The sequence below is a fragment of the Haemorhous mexicanus genome, chromosome 7 (genome assembly GCF_027477595.1).
Source record: "Haemorhous mexicanus isolate bHaeMex1 chromosome 7, bHaeMex1.pri, whole genome shotgun sequence".
Classification (NCBI taxonomy): Eukaryota; Metazoa; Chordata; class Aves; order Passeriformes; family Fringillidae; genus Haemorhous; species Haemorhous mexicanus.
In genome coordinates this window covers 18100119-18116771 of record NC_082347.1, presented here as the reverse complement: position 1 = coordinate 18116771, position 16653 = coordinate 18100119, and the positions used below count along the sequence as shown (strand labels likewise).

The 16653-nt window shown below is 39.5% G+C and overlaps 1 protein-coding gene across 1 annotated transcript in view; it reads left to right on the top strand.

Annotated features, from left to right (window-relative positions):
* The window catches only part of RET (ret proto-oncogene), a 78812-nt gene extending 71866 nt beyond the window's left edge, over nt 1–6946 (top strand). Inside the window, exon 20 of the mRNA XM_059851259.1 lies at nt 1770–6946. Coding sequence (XP_059707242.1) covers nt 1770–1927 — 158 coding nt within the window. The 3' untranslated portion in view covers nt 1928–6946. The remainder of the gene's footprint in view (nt 1–1769) is intronic.
* The last annotated feature ends 9707 nt before the right edge of the window (nt 6947–16653 follow it).

The window sequence follows — 16653 nt, the reverse complement described above, 5'->3', positions numbered from 1 at the left end:
AAAAATTGCTTGGAAGCTTTTTTTGGGTTGTTTTTTTGTTTGTTTGTTTGTTTTTTCTTTTGGTAAATGTCAAAGTTTGCATCAGGATCATCCTTTAGTCATTTTGCAGCTGTGTCTAAAATAAACCTTTTAAAAGGATGTGAAAATAAGTAAAATTGCTAGATATCATACAGTAAAAGCAAAAAAAAAAATAAAAAGATCAGGGAAGTATTCTCAGGGGAAATATAAAATGCTAATGAGTATCTAATTCAACTGTCCTGTTGGGGGAGGCTACGACATTTAAAATATGTTAGATTCTGCACCTCTAATTTAAGCAATAGACTTTTTTTTATTACTGTTTTTTGCCATTACTTAGTGATAAGACTCATCTGCAACATTTTTCATTTATTCAGAAGGATGTCTAAATTTCAGCTGCTATTAGTACATTTTGGATCTATAAGCTGAAATGTATTTAATGTATCATAGGATTAAAACAGATTATTATATACAGAAGGTAGAAATACTGTATATAAATATTATATACAGACTAAACTGACATGCAAAATCCTTTGAAAACTTAATTAACAATGGGCATTTTGAAAATATCAGCTGTTTTCACGTCCTTTGATTTGTTATGAACATGTTAGTACTAAACCTCGACTCAATGATGTAGCAAGTGTTTTTAAAAAGAACATATGCTTTCATATTGTGATGGTGAGATGGACAGTAAAAATGGTTCTTGCCAAAACTCCTATATTTTGTCTTCTGATTAAATAATCTACATGGTTTTAGATACTTACTAACATTAGATACATTTTTCATTCTTCACGCAGTATGACTTCTGAAAAGTTGGATCTTTTAGTTTAAAAGTTGCCATTAATACATGGCTTTGGGTCTATTTTTGATCTATACCTTAGCTGTTATTTTCTTCATTAGGTTTTCTCAGCTCATGTTCATTTTGGGGCACTTAGTGAAGTAGCAGAAAAAAGTTGCCACAAGGTTGGTGGCAGATACTGAATGCTTAATAAGCAACAGAATCAGATTTCTGTATTTGAAAATCTCAGTCTCGCTATGGTTCTGTGCTTGCACAGCTGGATCAACATGGTGCTAAGCACTCTGCATCCATTTTGGTTATCGCTTGTGCCTGAACACAGAAACAGTTACTGCACTCAATGCAAATAATTACAGGCCTGAAATACAACTTGAAATGCTGAATCAAGACAGGAGTGCTCAGCGCTTTGTTGGACTTTACTCAGTTGCACTCCTGGGAATTCCTGAAATTGAGCAGGGGACCCCTGGTAGGGGTGTGAAAATGTCCCCAGAACCTCACTGAAGCCAAAGGAAAAGCAGCCATTTAAGTAAATGGAAATATTCTATCATTGAAATGGACTTTGGATCCTGTCCCAAATAGGTTTATTAATTCTTGGAGCATTTCCTGTACAGCAAGAACTTTCTCTTGCAAAGCAATACATTGCTACATGATTGTTAAAATATAAAATTATGGAAAGTTGGAGGCTTATGAGAAGAACAATTCTTAGCTTTTTATTATGCACATGTGCATGCACGCACACAATTTTTTATTGAGTAAGCACTTTAATTTATCCAGGTTTTTTGCCTGCATCTGAATTTCTGCTTCAGGGATTTCAAAACATCATTTATATTAATTGATTTGGGACAAAATCCAGTGGACTGGCTTAAAGTATTGAAGGGAGTTTTGCCAAGGGCCTTACTGTCTGCACATGAAGTTATGGTTCTTCAGTGCAGAAAAAATTATCTGTTTTCATTTTTAGGCATGTCATACCCGAACTGGCCTGAGGAGAGCCCCGTTCCACTCACAAGATTCGATGGCACTAACTCTGTGTTTTCAAGATATGCAAATGATAGTGTATATGCTAACTGGATGGTTTCACACTCAGCGGCAAAATTTATGGACAAGTTTGATAGCTAAAATTTTCTTTGTGAAAGGTAATGGACTCCTGAGGAAAGCAAGGAGGCAAAGAGTGGGAAGTCCATTGACTTGTTCTTTGTACAATCAACAACTAACTTTAAAATTGGCAAATCCCTTTATTGGTAGTTTTTCAAGTGTGTTATTTATGCTGAAGACTATAATTGGTACTCTCTCCTTTCAGAAAACATATCAAGCTGGATAAGAGTTATAGTTCTGGTACTTCTTTCTAAGTTGCCATTTTGCGTATGGTTCTGTTTGGCAACTTCTTAGTGCAAATGGCCTTGCACCTCATCCTCGGTGGTTTTTAGACTAACCATCCTGTGTTACAGCGTTCTGAGATGGTAAAACATACTTGAACTGCTACTTTTATAGTGGCTGTTAGCATATAACCACTTGATCTAAGCAGGAAGCACAAACAATATACAGAAGGAGGAGGGAAACAGGCTCCCAGATTACTGAACTTGCTATCGAGTGACAAGTGTTAGAATGATGTTGGCACTAACAAAGCCAGTATCTTGGTTTGGAAGCAAACATTTAGTAACTCAGTGGAGGACTTGAGATTCAACATTTGAAGTCTTGTAAAATGTATTGTCTTGTCTTAATGAGAAGAGAATTTGTTTTATTAGTCTTAACTTCTCTTACCTTTAGCACAATGGAGATAGATAAATTTGATACAAGATAAGCTGTATAGACTGATGGCAATCAGGAATGTTTGTCTGATACATTTAGTTTCCATCACTTTCCATATTAGTAATGTTAAAACATACAGTCTTGTACAATCATAGTTTCTTTTATGAGTTATAAATAAGCTACGCAGGATTTTTAGACTGAATTAATAAATTAGAGTAGTAACATCATAGAATGGTTTGTGTTGGAAGGGAACTTGGAGGTCATCTAGTTCCAACTCCCTGCCCTGCTGCCCACTCCAGTGTGTGGGGAGGGACACCTTCCACTAAACCAGGTTGCTCAAATTCCCATCCAGCCTGGACTTGAACACTGCCAGGGATGTGGCGTCCACAACTTCTCTGGGCAACCTGTTCCAGTGCCTCACCACCTTCATATTAAAGAACTTCTTTTTAATATCTAACCTAAATCTGCCTTTCTTCAGTTTAAAGCCATTTCCCTATCCTAACGTTACACGCCCTGATAAAAACTCCCTGTCCAGCTTTCCTGTAGCTCATTTAGGAAGGCTGCTGTAAGGTCTCCCCAAAAAGGGAGCTGCTCTAAGGTCTCCCCAGAGCCTTCTCTTCTCCAGGCTGAACAGCCCAAACTCTCTCAGTCTGTCTTTATAGGAGAGGTGCTCAGCCCTCTGACAGTCTTTGTGACTGTTGTCTGGACCTGCTCCAACAGGTCCATGAAGTCCTTATGCTGGAGATGCCAGAGCTGATGCAGCACTCTGGGTTGGGTCTCACAAGAATAGAGTAGAGGGGGAGAAACCCCTCCTTGACCTGCTGCCCACACTGCTTTTGATGTAGCCTGGAATACAGTTGGCTTGTTGGGCTGTAAAAATATATTCCCTGGTCATATTGAGCATCTCATCAATCAACACCCCCAAATCCTTTTCCCCAGGGCTGCTCTCAATCCATTCTCCTTTAATCCTGTCTTTGTGCTGGGATTGCCCTGACCCAGGTGCAGGACCTTGACTTGCCTTGTTGGACTTGATGAGGTTTGTGTGGGCCCACCTCTAAAGCCTTTCAAGGTCCCTGTGGATGGCATCCCTTCTCTCCATTGTGCCAGCTGCACCACACAGTGTCACAGAAAAACTTGCCGAGAGTGCCCTCGATCCTGCTGTCCATGTCGCCGACAAAGGTGTCAAACAGTGCCAGTCCCAATACCGACCCCTGAGGAACTCATCACTGGTCTCCACTTGGACACTGAACTGTTGACAGCAACTCTGAGTGTGACCATCCAGACAGTTCCTTATCCACCAATGGTCCATCCATCAAATCCATGCCTCTCCAGTTTCAAGACAAGGATGTAATGTAGGACAGTGTTGAATGCTCTGCACAAGTCCGGGTAGATGGCATCAATCACTCTTATCTTACCGACCAGCACTGCATTCCTGTCGTAGAAGGACGTTTGTAGGGTTTGCCCTTAGTGATGCCATGTCACCTTATTTTCCATATTTTGTCATCAGGTTCCATGGACTTGTGGACCCTCAGGTTCCTTAGCTGGTTCAGAACCTGGTCTTCCCCTGTGGTGGGTGTTTCTTTACTCTCACAGTCCCTGCCTTTGCCACCTTGGCAAAGGGGTTCATGCAAACTTGGGCCTGAGTGACTGAAGAACTGGCTGGTGAAGACCAAGGCAAAAATGTACTCAATGACATTGAGTACCTCAGCCTTCTCCATGTCCCAGGTAACCAAGTCTCTCATTTCTTTCTGGAGAGGGCTCACATTTTCACCAATGTACCTGTAGAAGCCTTTTTTTGTTGCCCATGATGTCCTTGGCTAGATAGAATTCAATCAGTGCTTTAGCTTCCTAACCTGATCCCTGGCTGCTTGGACAATTTCTCTGTATTCCTCTCAGGCTGTCTGTCCTTGCTTTCACCCTTTTTCTGTGGGGGAAGTATAGGCTTCCTTTTTGTGTTTGAGTTTGTCCAGGAGCTCCTTGTTCATCCATGCAGGTCTCCTGACATTTCTGCCTGACTTCCTCTTTGTTGCAACGGTCCTGACCTTGCAAGAGGTGATCCTTGAATATTAACGAGCTTTCTTGGGTCACTCTTCCTTTCAGGCTTTATCCCGTGGTACTCTGCCTAGAAGATCCCTGAAGAGGCCAAGGTGTGCCTTCCTGATGTCCAGGTTAGTGAGCTTGCTGTGTGCCTCCTCGCTGGCCTGAGGATCTTGAAGTCCACCATTTCATGGTTGCTGCAGCCAAGGCTGCCCTTGAGATTCACATTCCCCACCAGCCTCTCCTTGTTGGAAAGAACAAGGTCCAGCATAGTAACTCTCCTCGTTTACTTCTCGGTCACTTGGAGAATCCATGTATTCCAAGAATCTCTTGCCCTGCTGTGTTGTCCCTCCAATGGATATTGGGGTAATTGAAGTCCCCCATGAGGACCAGGGCCTATGAATATGAGGCAGCACCTCTGTCTGTAGAGGGTCTCATCTCCTGCTTGGGTGGCCTTAGACTGTAATGTCACTTGTCCTTGCCCTCCCTTTAATCCTCGCCCATAAACTCCTCATCCAACCCCAGTATAGCTCCAAACACTCCATGTGGTCATGGACATAGAGGGCAACACTCCTTTTCCTGTTTCCTGCCTGTCCTTCCAAAAGGGCCTGTATCCTTCCACTCCAACACTCCAGTCATAGGAGCCATCCTACCCCATACCTGATGCCAGTAAGCTCACAGCCCTGCAGGTGTGCACAATCTCCTGCTGCTCTTGTTTATACCTCCATGCTATGTGCATTTGCAGAAAGGCATTTAAGTTGGGCCTCTGATGGAGCAGACTTACTGGCAGGAATGGCTGGAATTCCCTTGCACAGCACTTCAGGTTCTCTCTTGCTGATTTGCAATCCCTCTCCAAGCTCTGGGCATCCCTTCCTAGTGCTGGCATCAAATGAGTGGGAGTGGAATGGATTGAGGATTCCCTCTCTCAGCAGCTTCAGTGTAAGCCTTCTTCACCAGCTTGGCAAGCCTGTGACCAGACGTGCTCTGGCTGTTCCTGGCAGGTGGGCCCCCATCAGACTCCGCCAGCCCAGGCTTTCAGCAAGAGTCCCCAGGAGCGGCCAGACCCCTGGCTGTGGCACTAGACCCCTAACCATTTGCTGATTTGCCAGATTCACCTGGCCCTTTCAAAGCCCTTCCCTTTGACAGGGAGAACTGATGAAAAAGCTGCCAGCACGTGAGTCCCTCAGCGCCACTCCCACGGATATGTAATGTCCTTGGATCCTCCTCAGAGCACTCCTGGCTGTATTCCTGGTGCACGCAGGGAACAACAGCAGCAGATGATGGTCAGGAGACTGCCCGAGGCTCTGGGTGATATCCCTGCTGCAGCTCTCTGGTAATCAGTCAGGTTGATGGGTGGGTCCCTCGGTGCCTCTCGGAGGAGAGTCCCCTGATACTGTCACCTGTCACCTTTGCTGGCTGTGCTGGTTGTTACACAGGGAGCAGATGGGGCTGCCTGACGCAGCTCCAGCCTCAGCCTTGATGTGATGGGTCCTCCGTCTCCAGCCTGCAGAGTGCTGAAGTAGTTCTGCAGGGTCACCTCAGGCTTCAGGGAAGTGTCTTCCTCCAGCAGGTCCTTGTAATTTCAAGTTTCCATTCTTTTGCCTTACTGACACCCCTCCTCCCTTCTGTGTGTGCATGGTGGTGGGGGAGTTTTTGCCTCTTGGGCTGTGGGTTACTGCAGGCTGCCCTTGGAACCAGCCATCCAACTCCTTCACAGCCTGAAGTTATGTAGCCTTCTCACCCCCTCCTGCAGCTCTGCCACAGGATGTCCTCTGCCTCAGCACACCTTTTGCAGATACTCAAGTACAGAGATTTTGTTTGCAGTCTTGTTAAGTGGGTTGGAGACCTCCTCTCAGCTCCAAATTGCGTATACTGCCATGCACAGACACTGCCATAACATAATTCCAAATAAACCTATTACTTTGAAAGTAAAAAATAAAAAACAGTTGCACAGAAAGCATTGGTCTAAAACTCTGCTGTTGAAACTACTCAAGGCAAATGTCACTGGAATTTGTTAAGGTGGAATATAAAAATGTCGTCCTTGCAAGAGTAAGTGACATTTGGGAGAACAATCAGACTGTGAGTCATGTTCTATGTGGAAGAGTAAATGATCAGCACTACTTTTGTCTTTATTTGTAATCTACCATGGTTAAGGGTAACCTTTTGTTTGCTACAATGTTGGGATGTAATTCCCGAGTGACTCGTTGTTAGCGTTGTGATGGTTATTCTAAATAATCCAATTCTACCAAAGCTTGCTCCTGTCACAGTCCAATTTAGATGTTTCAGATCTGTTTTCAGATGTTGTTTTGTGTATCAACTTTATGTTTCCATTAAAGTCTGTGATTTCAGAAACATGGTCTTGAGTCAGACTGCCAAAACCTGAACACAGATTTTCATTTTGCAAAAAGTGGGATATGAAGTTGTGTGTTGGAATTGAAAGAGCTTCCCTGTTGGACTGTATACTTGATCCTGTCCTAGTTTCAGAAAAGCAGTAGGCACAGCAGCTTTTCCTTTGCACAGACATTTGCCATGTTGAGTAATCTTATGCACAGCAAACACACAGCTCTGAATGCAGGAGGAGCTCTGCTGTGACACCACGGTGATCTTCATTGGCATGACATGACTGTCAGAGTGCACACTTGGGACACAAAGGGCACTGAAAATTAATCTCCTTATATGGGCTGTTTTTTCTACTGAGAGATCTACAAAAAAGGAGACAAAAATTACACTTGTGGTAACTTTATGGTTTATCTAGTTGGTTTCCTGTATCTTATGTCTATAAATGGGAATTTCTCACTTGCCATGAGCAACCAAGGCATCAAGATTTTTGGTTTTGTTTGGGTTTTTTTCTTCCTTAAAGGAAGAAAGTAACTTTATCCAGTATCTTCAGCAACAGTATGCAACAGAGATGTGAAACACCCAGTTTCTGATCCAACAGAATCTGTGGATAACACTGCAGTACAGTAGGTGAGTGGGACAGTAAGTGATGCTGAAATAATCAGCGGATATAGGGACTAGTGTGTACTTTAGACTTTCAGCATAAGTCAATGTTGTTTCAACCATTAATTTGTGTGAAAATTTTACTAATAGTTATTGCTACCTATCCTACTGGACATAGGTCCTGCATACAAAATACATACATGGCCCATAATTACAGATTCCATGCACAATTACCTGCATTAAGTGCAGTTTAATGAAAAATTACATGTTTCCTAATCCAATTAATTTTGACTCCTTTCCCGTTCATGAATGTTGGCAAGAAATAGATTATTGCTTTTAAGTATTCATTCATAATATAAAAGTTTCTTATATCTTCTGTGTATGCTATTTTTGTAAATATTTCCCTTGAAGTGTTTCCTGTTTGTTCTGTGTTGCTACTAGTCAAAATGGTGACAATTTGTTTCAGTTCCTCTTTGGAGAGTAAATGTACTTCCCACATGGGAAAAAAGTGATAGAGCAGATGATTATTTCCATTGGTGCCAGAAATACTTAAGCACTTGGCTGCCCTGAGGAAAGTGAATTCAGAGGGAACAAATGACTCACCTAAATATACAGGTTGGAGGCAATAACTTGCTAAAAATTTCTGCCAACCTTTTCTAAATATCTGCAGAAATGACATGGTTTACCTGATCTGTGTTTTAAGTTGTGACAGATGGGGGGGGGGGGGGGGGGGGGACGGACCATGAATCTTACATGTCAGTAGAGTCCTTAGAGCAGCACAAGGAAGTGCAAATCTCAAAAACAGTAAAAACAATTCGATATTCCTTATTGATTTAGTATCAGTCTTCTATGAACAATACAAGCTTCAAAATACATATAAAAAGAATATTTCTACTTTAGAACTTTTGAAAGTAAAAGAAAATTGCTTATAATTTTGAACTACTTTGTTTCAAAACTCAGCTTACCTGAAAGTGTTGTTTCTCACTGTAGCTACACTGGTAAATTTATAACAAAATACTGGAAATAATATTCAAAAGCACCAGGCAACAGTCCCCATGAACAGAGTGCAGATGGGCCATAATGTGATGATCTTGATCTTTTCAGCCCAAGCAAACTTCCTGAAAAAGAACCAAATCATTCACAAAAAATTTATGCAAGCACTTAAAATCTTGAAAAGAAAACCTAAGTTCACATCCTCTCTATCTAAATTCATAAAATTTAAGTAGTCCCTCTGAAGTTAGTGGGATCATTCATAAATACATTATTCATATACATTTGCTGGTCTGAAGTCCAATATCCCAAGATTCAACTAGCAAAAGTACAAAGGGTATTAGCAAAATGTGGACAAAGTAGCAATAGCCTTGGTGTACGTATCCCTGGTACAATATTTTAACTTGCCTGTTGGGAAGCAGTCTGTAGAATGAAATATTAGACACTAGAGAACAGGTAAACACAAATAAGTTTTTAACTTATACCTAGAAGAGACAATGAATGAAATATTTTTTGGCATTTATCAAGTTCTCCAGTAAAGCTGAGTCGTTAGTTTAAGCTCTGGTTTGTATTTCTCATTTCTAAACTTTCAGTTCTAAACTTTGGGACAGCAACCTGTGTCTTCCAGTTACAATAATTAAGTACTCCTAATGCATTCTGAGAAAATCAGAAGTTCCTCTCTTTTTGTAGTGGATTTTGCCTTTACCTGGTCTTTTAAAGTGTTATATGTATCATTAACCAACAAATTTCTTGCTGAAACCTTTTTCTTTGAGCCATTATCAAAGAAAATGTTCTGAAGTTAAGTAAAAGCATTTTGCCTGCCTGAGGATAGATGAGTACACCTTTCCTTAAGCTCATCAGAAATAATTAACTCCTTGTTTGGGTTAAAAAGGTACAATTCATAAAAATGCAACTTTATATTACCTGAAAGCATTTTCATATGGATTACAGAGTAATCTAAATAGCGAGAACAGTTTAAGAGCATTGCAGTTGTACTTACTTGAGTTTACAGTTGTACTTCAGATTTGAAATCCTGAACCATTCAGCCTCAATCTGGCTAATCAATCAATCAACCAATCACTGCAGTTCCTAGTCTGATTTTTTCTTCTCTCAGCAGGTCACATAAATTATTGTTAAGGCCCTTATATAATTTTTCAGCTGTTCAGGGCATTCCTTCTTGACATGATCACAATTGGAAGAGTTTGATGTGAACACTGATTTTTGTTTGGAACATGTGCCATTTTCATAACTTCCTGCCAATGCAATTTCCTTTCTGAATTTACTGTGCTTAAGGATGGAAGTATTTTAAAATTTTAATAAAACCAAATCAAATGAATCTGTATTTTAAGCATTTGGTTTGCAAAGAATCTTGAAGAATGAAGATGCCTGTATTTAGGTATGCCTGTATTTAGGTATATTTGAAAGTTATTTTGGGGGGGAAAAAAACCCAAAAACTCCACTTAGTTTTTCAGAGAATGTAATGTGGTATAAGCTGTAGCTGAGTGCAAATCAATAAACCAATAGGATGCACTTGTCCTACTTTTTTTTTGCCAAACTGCTGTCAATAACAAGAATAGTATCCCTTTATTGAAGAATATTTCACAAAAATGAAAGAGATTCAGAATAAATTCTTGTCTGTTGGAAAAGCACGTGTCAAAAGGGTGGGATCCCAAGTAAGGGGTGACGGGACAGATGAGGAGGCTGAGAGAGAGGGCTGATCTCATTCCTTGAGAAAGCTAGTAAGGATTCATCTTCAGATGATTAAAAAACTTGTAAAGACTGAAACATGGGAAGAGTGTATTAAAAGATCCAGGAGATCAATACCAGAGCCATAGTAGATATTTTTTAAATGTGTACAGAGCTTTGGGAACCAGCCAGTGAGAAACAAACAGGGTTAACTGTTCTCCAAGATAGTTTTGGTGTGGTTAAGAGTCTCAGCAGAAGACAAGAATTATTGTTTCTGGTATAGGCTATAAATAATTGAGGGAGATTTAAGCATCGAGTGAGGAAATCACTGCAATCCATACTTCACTGTTTTTCCTGTGCAGAGCTTTCTGAACAGTGGCCTGGTCCAGCCAGCAAACAGAAAGGCATAGTTTATGCTGCCTATAGGGATTTTTATTTTAAAACATTGCTGTTGGAGGTCTAACCCAGGATCATTTGTTAAAATGAACTGTGACAGTTAGTTAAATACCAAGGAAAAACAGATGATGTGAGTTCTTGTAGAAATACTACAAAGAATACTTTAATTTATACTGCAGAATATTGATCCCCATTTTTACATGCACAAAGATGAAGTAAGCAATCAAGTTAGGTAACAACAAGTTACCACCAGAGACAACTTTGTAACCAACAGAAGTAATGTTTGTGGACTCAATTCTATTTGCTTACTGAGTTTCCATTATGGTTTCCTCGTGTTAGAAAATGTGAAATGCATGCTTGGAAATGCTAGACCTTAAACTAGAGATTGCTTCTAATTGTTATGATTTCAAATGAGAATTATATTTCCTAGGCAATACATAGCAGAACACTATTCAAGGGTATTAAACCTTGAAACACAGTGATATGAGTAGCCCATATTACCTTTATGGCTATGAAAGGCATCAAGTCTGCACTGAAGATCTTGTCATACAAGATTTAAGCGTATCTCAAGGAGAGCAGAAAACATACATAAAATTATCAGCAGCATTTTAGCATTCACTAGTTAAGCTATGTTTTTTACATGGCCAAATTTTACTATTTGCATTTGTCTGCACTCATAATGAACATCTTCATGTTGTGAGTGTGCATCAGTATTTAAACAGCTTGCACACAGCTTCTAAGATGCTTGAGTTGCAGAAAAAGTCAGTTTGAAAAAACATTTTGTCTCTGGGCTTATCCTGTCATAAATATGATTTGTTTTTTAAAATAGTGCGAATCCTTGCTTGTCTAGCATAGTGCCAGAACTGGTAACTGACATTCTTTACATTTAAATTAAAAAGAGAATGAAACTGAAATAGAAATGTCATTTATAACGATTCGATTCCATCTAATACTTCTGAACTTGATATTCCATAATTTAAATGGGGTACAGGTTGCCAGATCAGGTCATTCTAATTCTAAAAATAGGGACAGGAAAGGAGAAGCAAGAACACATTTTCCTTGCTCTTGAGAAGGAGTGGGAACAAATTCAAGTGATTTTCAAAATGTTCAGCTCTCCTGTAATTGCATTTCTAATGTAAAATCTTGCTTTGAATTAATTTGTTTTGGAGTTTCATTTTACCAACAGATGTGAGTCATTGCTAGATGCTGATTAGCAAAACTTTTTCCTAACAAAGATAAAACAATCATTACAAGTCAGCAATTAAAGAGAAACTTGTGAGACTGCTAGGAATGCAGTGACATTTGATCCTGACTTTGCAAATCAGTTCATCCTTACCCATTGGTTTTATAATGATAACAGTGGAGTCTCAACAGCATATTTTAACACTTTTCCATCAGCCACTGCTTTTATGCATCACAGGAACAGATGCCAATTTCCATGAAAATCTAAACAAAGTATTTTCAACTGCTCAACTGAGCTATGGTATTTTTTTCTGGTTGTCTGTTGATATTCTGTGGTACCCAGGAGGGTTCTCTCTTGACAAGGGAACCTTCCTTTTGCCCTTTCTTAACACTGTTACAGACCTGTGAGAGTTTTTCAGTCATTGGAAAAGTACTTCTAATAAAATCAAGGTAGTTAGGTGATTTGTTATTACTTCCATGCCATTTTATGAGAGGAGTTTAAAAATATGAAAAATGCTGCACTTAAAAACATTTTAATGATGTATATGCAACAATGAATGGTACCAGAAACAAGAGAAACAAATAATTTGTTTTATGAACTGGCTGAAGTTTTTACTCAAATGGAGGGAGATCTTTTTTGGGCAGTGAGAGACAAGTCTTAACAGTAGCATAAAAACCCAAACCCTAAACTGGAGTAGATAAATATTGCAAACAATGGAGCAGCACAGTACAGACAATGAACAATAGAAGTTTCTTAGTCTCTGGTCCTGTCTAGTGAACGAAGAAATGAACACTGGCTTTGTACTAACTGTTTACTAAACTATCAGCATGGATGATCATCTCTGTCCTGTGCCTTTCTACAGTTTGCTTTTATTTTGTGTGGAAGGTGGTGATGGTTTTATTGATGGTTGGGCAGACTCAGTGGGTACACCTGCTCATGCAGTAGCACATATTAAATACTGATATACTGAGTGTTTTGCATAAAACATGAATGTCAGATTAAGAAAGCCCAAATATTTCTATCTAGAGAGATTCCACTTACTGTAAATATTTATCTGAATAGCTTGAGCTTTGGTGCATGTGGCCTTCAAGCACAGAAGAAAACCCCAACCAGATAACCAGCCGAAAGACCTTTATAATTTGTATTGTTATCTCATCAGACAAGGAGTGTTCATGAAAGATTTTCTGGCTTAAATTTCATATATAGAATGTTCTAACTTCTTTTGCTGCATCCTAGGTAGTCAAGTCTACAATTTAAAAAGTAATTTAATAGAATTGATTTTAAAAATGTTACTTTATGGTATTCATAGGTTAATGTTCTGCAGTATTGAAGGACAAAAAAAAAGGAATGTGTAATTTTTTAGTATGTTTTGCATAACACCAGGTCTTCCAGTGAAAACCCTCCTATTTGTTTTCCATTCTAGGCACAGAATATGGTTGCTTGGACTTTGTTTCAGAACTGCTTTGCAGTCAATGTATTCGTGACAAAATTTTCTTCTCTTTTTAGAAAAATGCCTGCAGCACTTCTTGGTGCTATTAGACAGAAGCTATATAGTAAAGGTGTTTTGGAATAGTCAGAAATAAACCAGTACAGAATTCCAGCAGTGCCTACATGGATTACTTTCCATATATGTTGTTACTGCTGACTCTGATATGATACCCTGGTGCAGCTGCAAGTGAGCAGTGGAACCGTGGGCACACAACCCATTGTTCCTGCCAGGAAAAACAAGGCCATGTGGCCAGGAAAAATGCTCAGCCACCACTGCAGAATATTGCCTGCTGCTCTCAGCTGGAGCAGCAGCAGAACCAAGGCATTTAATGCAGCTCTCTGCTTGTCCCCTTCTGTATTCCTTTTCCCCCATGGCACCAGCCAGAGCAACGCTGTACTGGTGGTAATGTTTCCACAGGAATATTTCCACAATCCATTTGCTGCTGTCACAGAGCCTGGTAAACATTTGTTGCTAACAGCAACTATATGTTGGTTTCAAAGAGAAAAAGTTATTTGAAGAGATTGTAAAAAATTCCAATTTATCCTTCCCTACACTTTTCTAGATGCTAAACTATCACTATTCAAAGAAAAAAGCAAGTGGACTACAGTAAGCACTTCTGTTATCAGAAGAAAGCTTTTCCAGATAGCAGATAAAACTAGATCTTATTTACATTCACTTGCAGCTGTGATTGTATTGATTATGTTTTTATGATAAGGAAGATCATCTATTTTCATGAATTAGTACCATAATTATTGAGTCTGCTTTAATGTATGAAAGGAATCTATATAAATTTTAAGTCAGTTGATACTGTTTTCTAATGAGAATTTTTGAAAGGAAGTAATTTAGCAACTGTGATCCCAAAACAACAGGAAATGAGCAATCCATAGCAGTTCATTTACCAAACATTATATAAATTATATGCTTCTGAGTCCAAAATTCAGTACATTATAATACCAAAGAATTACTATTTATTTGATCCCAAAACACTACATGAAAATATGCAGTCCTTCAGCACTCAAAGATGTAGAGGCCAAAAGCCTAGGCATTGACAAAAAGGAAATGTAGCTCAATGCAAAATAAAGGGCACAGTAACAATAAATGCAGGAAGGTTTTTTCATGGTATATTGGTACAAACTAGTTTCACAGATGAGCTGTGTTTCCTAAAGCTAAGGTAAGTCAAGGGATTATTCCAGTCTCTGAAAGCAGTGAGGTAAAATATCCTGGCATTCCAAGCGCCTGTACACGTGTCCTTGATGCCCCACGATGACAACAAGACCGTGTCCTTTGAGAGGTCCAGAGCAAGCCCTGGACTGGGCTCTCAGTGCCCAGCTGGTGCTGACACTGCAGCACTGCCAGCAGAGCCTGAGCTGGAGCTTGGCATTGCCCCAGGCAGGCGCGGGTTAATGCTGCTGAACAGCACGGCCTCTCCCAAGACCCCGTTTCACTGCCCAGAGCAACAGGATGCCTTTGGACAGGAGCAGTGACAAAGGGTTACAGAGTGGAACTTAGAACCTCAGACTGAGGATTTTGAGGGATGTAAATCACAATGATGAAAATATTGTAGGAGGGTTGATTTTGGGCTATAAAAATTTCTTCATGATTTTGCTTGCATTGTTCAGTATGTGTTATAAATAATTTGCAACACTTCAGGAAAAAGAAAGCGGTTTCACATGGGATCATGTTGGAATTGTGCCATCAGTAAAGCTGAGCTGTGGTATTTGACAAAAAGCCTTGTGTCAAGGCAAACTAATGACTATTGTTTGACAATTAAAGCTCAGAATTTTCAGGCAAAATAATGGGCCATTTTTCTTATTCTACATGCATGTTTCATTTTGGCTCAAGAGGTTAACAGAACAAAACTATCCTTTGTTGCAGGACTGCTTTTTTTCTTTTCTCCTTTGGCCTCATTTACATTACTGCTTCACTTTGGTATCATGTTCTCAGATCAGCTCTTCTCTCTCTTTTTCTTTTGTTTCTTCCCCTCCAGCCCACACATATGCTTAAGGAAAAAAAAAAAGGCATGAAAAAGAAAAGCAAAACCACTAGAGGCTGGAGCTAATGCTGTTCTGGAAAACACTTATTTTTTGAATAAGCTATTGCCAGCCAGCCACTTCCTTTCCCCCAACTGTACCAAATTAAAAACAGTGTTTAGCAAAGTTTAGGGAAACATTTTTAAAGTCTGTCTCCTAAATAACCATCCTATCATAATATCCTATCATAATATTTTAGGAAAATTAAAAGTTGAGTCACATAAATATATAAATATATATACTGTTGCTCTCAGATGCTAGGAGATCTGCAAATGCCTAAGAAAAACCCTGAGGCTGAAATGAGTTGTATCTTAAAACACAGACATTTCCTAAATGTTTTATTCCCTGCTTTATTCACAATCAACATGGAAATTCCTCAGTACACCTGTAAGATTAACATCAAACAGGAACTATAACATCTGTCTGCATAAATATAAGTCTGAGTTATGAAGGAATATCTAATCTTAGAACAGCTTGTTCTGATAGAAGAATCAGGAAACTATACACATCACTGCACACCCATCATTTTTCCTGACATGGTAGACCTTTCATACAGAGATGACTATGAATACCCATCTTGTTCCCACGAGAGGTTAAGAAATCTATTTTTTCTTTCTCTCAGTCTGGAAAAAAACAACCTTTTTGGTAGAGAAAAAAATTCTGGTAAGCAGAGGAAACTGGAACTTAGAGAAGGAGAAGAAGTGTTCTGTGTATAATCCCCTGGAAGGCCGTGTATAGCTCTCCCTACATATCAGCAGCAAGCTCAGGTGCAGCTGGGTGGTACCTGGGAAAATTGAAGGACAATATTCAGAGACTGGTTGCTCTCTGCAAGCCAACCGGTGGGTGCTGCAGTGTTGTCAGAGTTTCTTTCAGATCTACAATGCAGGGTTAGTTAACAAAATCACTAATTTCAGTTATTTCCATTCCGTTATCTTGTACTCACAAATATTATGTCTACACAACACTGCAGTCTCCAGTGTGAAGGTGTCTACTAACTCCTACTCATTATCCACAACAAAGATGACAAGCAGGATGTTCAACAGTCATCTGTAACATGCACTACTGAAATTTTGCATGAGGTCAGGTTTAAAATAGTATATTTACATACTGTTTAAAAAGAGTAATAAAGCCCCATTTACCTAGTTTGAGGAGTGCATATGTGAATATTTAAAACCCTCTGATAATTCTCTTCTATGAATATACATTTTAAGTATATTTTTGAGGGATACCTAAAATGATGATCTAGCACTGTGACAAGTTTTAATGGCTAGGAAAGTGTCTGGATGGATGGAAACACCAGCCAGATGTCTTCTCCCTGTTCATTTAAGGTATTCCCTGGAAAGAT